The 10,650-nt window shown below is 43.7% G+C and overlaps 1 protein-coding gene across 1 annotated transcript in view; it reads right to left on the bottom strand.

The window, feature by feature from the left end:
- Nucleotides 1–10,650, bottom strand: part of Muc16 (mucin 16, cell surface associated) — a 197,758-nt gene that overhangs the window by 161,253 nt on the left and 25,855 nt on the right. Inside the window, 6 exon segments of the mRNA XM_037208222.1 lie at nucleotides 3–513; nucleotides 516–640; nucleotides 643–3,939; nucleotides 3,942–4,430; nucleotides 7,286–7,834; nucleotides 10,522–10,635. Of these exon segments, the coding sequence (XP_037064117.1) occupies nucleotides 3–513; nucleotides 516–640; nucleotides 643–3,939; nucleotides 3,942–4,430; nucleotides 7,286–7,834; nucleotides 10,522–10,635 (5,085 nt within the window).

Below are 10,650 nucleotides of genomic sequence, written 5' to 3'. Positions count from 1 at the left end.
GGCTTCTCTTTCAGGATGGGTGACCAATGGGGCTGTAGTCTCATGCTGACCTTTGGAAACATCCAGAGTTGAAGTAATTACATAGCTTCCTGTGACCAAGCTAGTTACTGGTGATGATGGCATTTCTGTTACACCTGAAGAGACAGCCTGAGTAGACATGGATAAACTGGGGTATCCTCCAGCATGGGAGACCAATGTTAAGGTTTGTGATTCAGAAGGAGTGTGGACGACAGTTGTTGATGTCATCATGTCTGGAACACTAGGTGAGACAGTTGTAGATAGATCCTCTGAAGTGCCTTCTTTTCCAGACTGGGTGACCCATGGGGCTGTGGTCCCTGGTTGATTTGTGGACACTGCCAGAGTTGTAGCTGTTGAATAGTTTTTTGTGCCAGAGCTAGTGGCCAGTGATGGTATCATTCCAGTTACACCTGAAGAGACAGCCTCAGTATACGTGGCCGAATTGGGCTGTTCACCAATGTGGGTGACAAATGAAACTGTGGAATGTGATTCAAAAGAGTAGGAATTGTGGAAGTAACAAGATCTTGAACACCAGTTGAAATGGAGTTAGGTAGAACACCTGAAGTGTCTTCTCTTACTGCATGTGTTGTCCATGAGGCTGTAGACTCTGTTTGACCTGGGAAACAACGAGAGATGGATTGGTTCCATGTGCCTCTGTCCCAGAAGTAGTGGCCTGTGATGTCATCATTTCTGTTATTCCTGAAGAGACAGCATGAGTAGTCATGGATAAACTGGGTTGTGCCTCAGCATGGGTAACCACTGATATTGTGGTCTGTGTTTCAGAAGGAGTGTGGGTCAGAATTGTTGAGGTTATATTCTCTGGAGCACTAGGAGAGAGGGTTGTAGTTATAACATCTGAAGTTTCTGCCTGTTCAGAATGGGTGACCCATGACCCTGTGGTCCCTGTTTGACCTGTGGACAGTGCCAGAGTTGTAGCTGTTGAATTGCTTTTTGTGTCAGAGCTAGTGGCCAGTGATGTTATCATTTCTGTTATACCTGGAGAGGCAGCCAGAGTAGACATGGCTGAACTGGGCTGTTCACCAATATGGGTGACAAATGAAACTGTAGAATGTGGTTCAGAAGGAGTAGGAATTGTGGAAGTAACAAGATCTTGAACACCAGTTGAAATGGAGTTAGGTAGAACACCTGATATGTCTTCTCTTACTGCATGTGTTGTCCATGAGGCTGTAGACTCTGTTTGACCCGGGGAAACAACGAGAGATGGATTGGTTCCATGTGCCTCTGTCCCAGAAGTAGTGGCCTGTGATGTCATCATTTCTGTTATTCCTGAAGAGACAGCATGAGTAGTCATGGATAAACTGGGTTGTGCCTCAGCATGGGTAACCACTGATATTGTGGTCTGTGTTTCAGAAGGAGTGTGGGTCAGAATTGTTGAGGTTATATTCTCTGGAGCACTAGGTGAGAGGGTTATAGTTATAACATCTGAAGTTTCTGCCTTTTCAGAATGGGTGACCCATGACCCTGTGGTCCCTGTTTGACCTGTGGACAGTGCCAGAGTTGTAGCTGTTGAATTGCTTTTTTTGCCAGAGCTAGTGGCCAGTGATGTTATCATTTCTGTTATACCTGGAGAGGCAGCCAGAGTAGACATGGCTGAACTGGGCTGTTCACCAATATGGGTGAGAAATGAAACTGTAGAATGTGGTTCAGTAGGAATAAGAGTTGTGGAAATAACAAGGTCTGAAACACTAGGTGAAATAGTAGTAGTTAGAACACCTGAAGTATCTTCCCATTTAGCAGAAGTCACCCTTGAGGCTGTGGTTTCTGTTTGTCCTGAGGATACAAGTAGAGCTGGACTGGTTTCATGTGTCTCTTTCCAAGGAGTAGTGGCTGGTGATGTCATCATTTCTGTTACACCTGAAGAGAAAGCCTGAGTGGACATGGATGAACTGAGGTGTCCACTAGCATGATTGACCAATGATGTTATTGTCTGTGCTTCAGAAGGAGTCTGGGTCAGAATTGTTGAGGTCATCATGCCTGGAATACTAGTTGAAATTGTCATAGATAGATCACCTGAGGAACCTTCTTCTCCAGGATGCATGTCCAATGGGACTGTGGTTCCTAGTTGATCTGTAGATGCACCCAGAGTTGAAGTCATGGAATGGCTCTCTGTGCTTAAGCTAATGCCCAGTGATGGTATCACGTCTGTAATACCCACAGAGCCAGGACTTGTAGACAATATCGAACTGGGCTGTTCCTCATTGTGAGTGATGAATGACATGGTGTTATATGGTTCAGAAGGAATAAGAGTAGTTGTAGGCATCATTTCTGGAACACTAGTTGAAATTGTTGTAGGTGGAACCCGTGATGTTGCATCTCTTTCAGGATGGGTGATCAACAGGGCTGTTGTCTCTGGCTGATCTTTGGAAACATCCAGAGTTGAGGTAATTACATAGCTTCCTGTTCCCAAGCTAGTGACTAGTGATGGTGGCATTTCTGTTACACCTGAAGAGACAGCCTGAGTAGACATGGATGAACTGGGGTGTCCTCCAGCATGGGTGATCAATGTTATGGTTTGTGGTTCAGACGGAGTGTGGATCACTGTTGTTGAGGTCATCATGTCTAGAACACTAGGTGAGACAGTTGTAGATAGATCCTCTGAAGTGCCTTCTTTTCCAGACTGGGTGACCCATGGGGCTGTGGTCCCTGGTTGATCTGTGGATACTGCCAGAGTTGTAGCTGTTGAATAGTTTTTTGTGCCAGAGCTAGTGGCCAGTGATGGTATCATTCCAGTTACTCCTGAAAGGACAGTCTCAGCAGACATGGCCGAATTGGGCAGTTCACCAATGTGGGTGACAAATGAAACTGTGGAATGTGATTCAGACGGAATAGGAATTGTGGAAGTAACAAGATCTGGAACACCAGTTGAAATGGAGGTAGGTAAAACACCTGAAGTGTCTTCTCTTTCTGCATGTGTTGTCCATGAGGCTGTGGACTCTGTTTGACCTGGGGAAACAATGAGAGATGGACTGGTTCCATGTGCCTCTGTCCCAGAAGTAGTGACCTGTGATGTCATCATTTCTGTTACCCCTGAAGAGACAGCCTGAGTAGACATGGATGAATTGAGGTGTCCACCAGGATGTGTGACCAATGATGTTCTTGTCTGTGCTTCAGAAGGAGTCTGGGACAGAATTGTTGAGCTCATCATGCCTGGAACAGTAGGTAAGGTCATTGCTCTTAGAACCCCTGAAGTATCTTCCTTTCCCGGGTGTGTAACCCATTGGACTGTGGTCTCTGGTTGATCTTGGGAAACAGCTAAAGTTGAAATCACTGAATGGCTTTCTGTGCCTGAGGTAGTGACAAATAATGGTATCGTGTCTGTTGTATGTGGAAGATCAGGCCTTGTAGACATGGCTGAATTGGACTGTTCCACAATGTTGGTGACCAATGTAACTCTAGTATATGGATCAGGAGGAATAAGAGTTGGTGAGGTCATCATTTCTGGCACACTAGGTTCAATGGTTGTAGATAGAACCCCTGAAGTACCTTCTCTTCCAGGATGGGTTACTCCTGGTGTTATAACCTCTGGTTGTATGGGGGATAAAGCTGTATTTGAAGTCACTCTGTGGCTTTCTGTGCCCAAGCTCTTGACCCACGATATCACTTCTGTTATACCCTGTGAGACTGCCATGCTATTCATGGCTGAACTGTGTTGTCTCCCAGCATGAGTGGCCAATGATGCTGTCTTCTGTGGTTCAGCAGGAGTGTGGTTCAGGATTGTTGAGGTCATCATGTCTGTAACACTAGATATTGAGTTTGTAGTTTGAATCCCTGAAATGGCTGCTTCTTTTTCAGGGTTGTTGATCCAAGATGTTGTTGTCTCTCGTAGTCTTGGGGAAGAAGTTAGAGTTGAAGTTGTTGCATGGTTTTCTGTACTTAAGTTATTGAGCAGTGATGGGTCACTTCTGTTATACCTGGAGAGACAGTCAGAGTAGACATGGCCGAACTGAGCTCTTCTCCAGCATCGGTTAACAATGAAATTGTGGTCTGTAATTTAGGCATTTGGTTCACAGATTTTGAGGTCACCATGTCTAGAACACTAGGTGAGATTGTTGTAGTTAGCATCCTTGAATTCACTTCTATTCCAGGATTCATGGTCCATGAGGTTGTGGTCTTTGGTTGACCTGGGGAAATAGTCCAATTTCTGGTATGGATTCCTGTCTCAGAGGTAAAGACACCTGGAGAGACAGCAACAGTAAACATGGGTGAGCTAGTTTTTCCCCCAGAATGAGAGATCAGAGAAATTTTGGTATGTGGCTCAGAAGGTTGAGGCGTCAGAATTGGTTTGGATGTTCTTGTACCTTCCCCAGAAGTGTGGCCTTCTGAGGTTATCGAATCTGGAATGCTAGATGAGATATCTATAGTTGGAGCAGATGATCTGGCTTCCTGTTCATTAGTGGTAGTCGTTGGGGGTGTGGTATGAAATTCAACATGGGGAAAACTTGTGCTTGTCCTTGGAACACTGGAGCTGATCTCTTCAGGATTGGGAACAAATGAGGTTGATGTACCTGCTTCACCTGGTATAGCAGTAAGAGTTGTAACAGAACTATCTTCTGAAATGGCAGAAAGGGTTACTTGTGATGTTGTTTTTTCCAGTTCTTGTGAATAACTTGATATTGTTGGGGAAATTGTACTGGTGTATATCTCAGAACTAGGGACTAGTGAAGTCATTATCCCAAGTAAATCTGAGGAAGCAGTTGTAGTTGGAAAGGATGAAGTTTTCTGTAGCCCAGTACGAGTGATCATTGAGACTCCTGTCTCTGGTTTATCAGAAGAAAGAGTCAAAGTTGGAATAGTGGTGCTGGTGGCTGTCCTAAAAGTAGGGACAAGTGAAGTCAGTTCTTCTGATACAGTAGGTGACAAAGTAGAAGTTGAAAAATCTGATTTGTTTTCTGTCTCTGAACTGGTGGCCATTGAGGGTAAACTATCTGATACAGTATTGGAAACATCTGGAGTTATTGGGAGGACTGTTAGGTTAGTCTCTGAAGAATGAGTACCCCTTGATTCTGTTTCATCTGTCCCATCAGGTAAAGTAGATAGAGTTAAAATATCTGAAGTGCCTTCTCTGCCAGAATCAGTGACCCATGAGGCTATGGTGTCTGGTTCACTTGGGGAAAGAACTGGAATTGGAGTGGTTGCATGTGTCTCTGCCCCAGAATTGGAGACCAGTGATGTCTTCACTTCTGTTACACCGAGAGTGGTGACACCTGAAGTAGAAATGGCTGAACTTGCTTCTTCCCCTGCATTGGTTGCCAGGGAAACTATGGTCCATGGTTCAGAAGAATGAAGAATTGGAATTGATTTAGCTGTTCTTGGATCTGTACCAGAACTAGGGACCTGTGAAGTCACCATATCAGGGGCAACAGGTAAGATAGTTGTGGTTAGAACAGCTGAACTCGCTTCTGGACCAATAATTGTGGTGGATACAGGAGGTGAAGTGTCTGAATCCATATGAGAAAAACTTGGCCTTATATTGGGAAGAGTTGGAATATCCTTTGAATGATAGTTGACAAAAGACCCTGTTTCATGTGGCTCACTGAGGGTTCCAGTCCCAGTTGGAACCTCAGAACTAGTTTCATCTCCAGGATGGCTGACTTCTGAAGCAGTAGTCTCTGGCTGACTTGGGAAAGAAATCTGAGTTGGAAATAGATTTGTTTTTATTTCACTACTAGTGGCATGTGATATCATCTCTGGAACATTAGGGGAGACAGTCAGAGTAGCAATGGTTAAATTCATCTGTGGCCTATGGTGGCTGATCAATGATACTGTGGTATCTGACTCATCATCAGAAATAGACTGCGATGGAGTACTTTCACTAGTTACTGTTGAAAAACTAGTAGTCAGTGAGGTCAGAACCTCTGACACCTCAGGTGAAAAAACAGAAGATGAGCCAGCTAAATTTGTTTCTGTCCCAAGACTGGAAGCCACTGAGGGTGTAACATTTAATCCATGGTGAGAAAAACCTGGGTCTGTCTTCAGAACTGTAGGGCTGATCGCTTCATCAGGAGTGACTAATGAAATTGTTGTATCTGGCTCACCAGATAAAACAGCTGAAGTTGGGACAGCTGAACTGGACTTTGCCTCAAGATGAATGGTCCACGGAATGGTGGTCTCTGATTGACCCGTGGAAACAGTCGAAGTTGGAGACAGACTTCTTTTTGTTCCAGAACTGGTTATGAGTGAGGTCAACATTCCTGGTAAAGTAGGAGAATTAGCTGGAATTGTAATAGTTGAACTTATCTGGGATCCAGCATGGGTAGCAATTGTGGCTGTTGTTTCTGGTTTAGAAAAAGGAACAGTCAAAGATGGAGTACTTGTACTGGTCACTGCTCTAGAACTAGTGAGCAGTGAGGTCATTGTATTTGGTACACCAGGTGCAGTCACTGTAGTTGGCAGGGCAGAGCTGGCTTCTTCCCCAGTACTTGTGGCTGTTGACAATGTCAAATATGATCCACCATGTGAAAATGTTAGGGCTGTTTTAGGAACAGTAAAGCTTGTCTCTGTAGCATGGGTAATCCCCGATACTGTTGTATTTGGCTCACCAGAGGAAATACTCACAGTAGAAATGGTTGAAGTGACTTCTGTCCCAGTCCGGGTGATCCAAGAGGTTGTATTAAACAGTTGATCTGGAAAAGCAATCAAAGGTGAAGTGGTTGACTCCATTACCTTTCCTGATATAGCAGCCAAAGTAGTTGTGTTTAGAATAGCTGTGGTTTCCCATGCTTCAAGATCAGTGGCAAGTGTGTCAGTGGACTCTGGTTCACCAGCAGGAGTCATAGTTGATGCACTAGTATTTTTCTGTCTGGTCTGAGAACTAATGACCAGTGAGGTTCTCAATCCTGTTATAGTAGGTGATGTAGTAGTGGTTGGAAGCGTTGGCATGACTTCTGTCCCATGGGTAGTATCCATTGAGAGTGTGGTAGTAGCAGTTTCACCATTGGAAATGTCAGAATATTTTCAGAAACAGGGATTCTGCTCTGTGAAAGGTGCATGACCACTGAGGCTGTTGTATCTGACTCACCAGGGGCAGCAGTCAGACTTTGGAGAGCTGGCTTGGTGTCTGCTCCAGAATTAATATCCAGTGAGGTTGCCATTCCTGATGTGTCAGTAGAAAAAGTGCTGGCAATAGAATAATCCACTTCCATCCCAGGATGGGTGACCCCAGAGGATGTTGTCTTTGGTTTACTCAGGGAGTCAGTAAGAGTTGAAATAAGCATACTGGTGTTTTCTTCAGGTCTGCTAATCAGTGAGGTTGCCAAATCTGGTATAGTAGATAAAGCAGTTAATGTTGGAAAAGTTGAAGTGACTTCTCCTCTGGGAGTGGTGGCTGTGGACACAATGGAATCAGATTCACCTTGAGAAATATTCATGGTTATCTTGGCAACAGGTGAAGTAATCTCTAAAGGATGGGTGACCCATGAGACTGTATCAGACTCACCAGAGGAGATGTTCAAAGTATGAACATCTGGGCTGGTCTCTGTCCTAAGACTGGGGATCAATAGGGCTGTGCTCTCTGGTTCTTTACTGTAAGATGATGGTCTTGTCCTGAGGACCATGCTAGTGTTTTCTCCAGAGCCTGTAGGAAATGATGCCGCTGTCCCTAGGACATCATGGGAAGTATCTGAGGCTATGATAATCATCTCTGTTGTGTTTATGTTGCCTATTTTTTCTGGTGTCTTGAGGTGACTCAAGGGTCTTGAAGTTGTAGTAGGGATTTTGGTGGTTGAAGTGGCAATGGAAGTAGCCTTCAGAGATGCGGCAGTGGTCTCCACTTTTACTGTCCCTTTTGTGGTTAGCTCTGTAAGTTGAGACATGCAACACAAATTGTAAAAATGTTTACACTTTCTAGATAGGCAATTAAATTTTTTTTCTCTACATGATGAAAGGGAGAGAAATATCTATGAAAGTGCTGCTTTCCTGGGATGTGGGTGGCATGATCTGGGCAGGGAAAAGGTGAGTTTTGCTATATGGCTCATCTGTTTCCTCCACTCATGCTTTTTTAAAAAAATTTTCTGGTGTGTGTGTATGTGTGTGTGTGTGTGTGTGTGTGTGTGTGTGTGTGTGCATGCACACATGTGCATGTGCTTATGTGTGTGCATGTGTGTGCGTGCATATATATGTGTTGTATGTGTGCACATGTGTGTATGCACGCATACGTATACATGTGCTTGTGTGTGTTTGCATGTGTGTGTATGTGTGTGTGGAGTGTATGAGAGAGAGAAAGAGAGCAGAGAGACAGGGTTTCCTGTTTCCTAGGCCAGCTTTAAACTCACTACACAGCTGAGGGCATTCTTAAACTTTTGATCTGACTGCCTCCTAAGTACTGAGATTATGTAGATCTGCATGATCACATTTAGTGTATATGGTGCCAAGGACAGAAACTCAGGACTCTGTGAATTCTAGGCAAGTTCTCTACCAACTGAGCTACAACTTTAACCCTCCTGTATCCTTTTGAGTTGTAATTGCTCCATAAATTTGTGACCACACTTATTCAATCCTTGTTCCCCTCTATTTTCTGTATGACTCAATGTTGAGCTCTTCCTTCCTCCTGACCTACTTATTCTTCATCAGACCCCATCAATTCCGATCATTTTCATGGGCAAGCTTAAATCCACCTTCACTGAGAATTCATTATATTTCATTTTTTCCATATTTTTTGGCCAAAATGTCTGAATTGAATTTTAATCTCCAGCAGTCCTGGCTCTTAACAACTATTAACGTTTGACTGTTTCACATGTGGTAGGTGTGGTGTTCAACTCAAAGTCTTGAGTGAATAAACAAATAAATGAGGACATGAAAGAATGCTACATCAGAATGTACCTCCTTTGACTTGAAAGAGGTGACATATGTCATTTGTTTGAAAGTTTGGGTTCCATAATGTGATAGTCCTGTGCTGATTTTGTCTTTTTACTAGAGATGTGGCTGTAAGGAAATTGCTTGGCTTTGTTCAAACCAAGGTTTCCTAGCACAGTTTGATTACATAATCTTTTTTGTCTGGAAGACACTTAGCATTTCATGGTATTGATGTGCACATTTATGAGTACACATGGGCTGGGCATGGAGCTCATTGTGTATAATATTTACCCAGCATTTATGGGGTTCAATCCCTAGAACTACATAATCTGGGTATGGGGTGCACACCTGTAAATACTGTGACCCAGTGACCTGCACACTAAGGTACCTTAAACTGACTTCCTTCTCTTCTTTGCCTTCTCTTCCAACTGCATGCCAGGACCACTCTCCACTTAGGATAGACTATGTGGCTCCATAGCTTAGATTAAAAGACTGCATCGTAGGAAGCCTGCAAAGGATTCTTCGCCACAGGTTAAAATCAGTAGCTTTGACTTAGTGCTGACTTTGTCAGAAACCTAGATTTTCAAAGTCTCCAAAGTAGCTTACTAAAACTTGGGCTCCCACTGAGTCTGTGGGGGAAATCCTCAACATCTTTAGCCATTACAAAAATGCAAAACTACACTAAGATTCACTTTCATCCTAGTCCAAACGACATTTATGTACAAAGTAAAAAACAAACGCTTGTAACTATTGGAGAAAAATGAACATTATACACTGTTGGTGGGAATTTAAGCTATTGAGTCTATTCATTTCAGAAAAAGAGTATAGAGGCTCCTTAAGAAACTAAAAACAGGAAATAGTAAGGATGGCTCCATGCTTAGGAGCACTTTCTGCTCATGCAGAAGACCCATTTTTGGTCCAAAGTATCCACTTAGTGACATATAACAACCCATACCTCCAGTCCCAGGGATCTCATGCCCCCTTTTACTTTCACAAGCACCAGACATGCCTAGAATCCCTCAGTGTGGAGCTCGGGGCATGGTTCTGTTGGAGAGCCTCTACCTAGAATCTTCCAGTGAGGAACCTGGCAATGTGGCTCAGAAGCAGAGTTCTTGACTTAAAATATGCAAATGAGGGGCTGATCAGGCTTCAGCAATCCTGTTCTTGTCTAGCAAGTGCAAGCTGCTGTGGCCTCCCACCAGCACGCCCGCCGTGCGCCCCCCCCCCCCCCGCCCCGCACAAAGTTGCATTATAATTATTTTGTTCCTTTAATGTCTTTCTATGCATTCTCAGTTTATATCTTAGTCTCCAAGATATGCATTTTATTAAATTAGCATATCAAGGTGGACATGGAGGTACTTATCTAACATCTTAGCATGTAGAAGATTATGACAGTACATTTGTGAGTCTAAGGCAAGCTTGAGCTACATAGAAAGGCTTTAGAGAGAGAATGGGAAGAGAGAGGTTTAAGTTTGAGATCTGGTGTAAATCTTGCTCAGCATGTTATGAGAATACTGTTATACACTGCCTTCTACACAGTAACCATTAGACAAAGATCCAGCTTAGACAAGCATTCATGAAAACCATATAGTATTTTCTTTATGGAAATCAAGAAGTTTGTTGCTCTGGAACAGGGAATAAGGCAAGCAGTATTGTTTCTACTTTCTAGGGAGTAAGCACGGTGGGATTTACCTTTAGGGCTAGCAGGTGATGTAGAAGCCAGAGGGCCATTTCCTAGGCCAGCAGTGTCTCCATGGGCAGCTCCATCAGGTATCTCTGTGTGGGACTGAGTGTTGTTTTCTGTTTCTGCAGGTGAGAGTG

The sequence above is a fragment of the Peromyscus leucopus genome, chromosome 7, assembly GCF_004664715.2.
Source record: "Peromyscus leucopus breed LL Stock chromosome 7, UCI_PerLeu_2.1, whole genome shotgun sequence".
Lineage (NCBI taxonomy): Eukaryota > Metazoa > Chordata > Mammalia > Rodentia > Cricetidae > Peromyscus > Peromyscus leucopus.
Note: the sequence above shows the minus strand (reverse complement) of the source record. Positions and strands in the feature narration are given on the sequence as shown.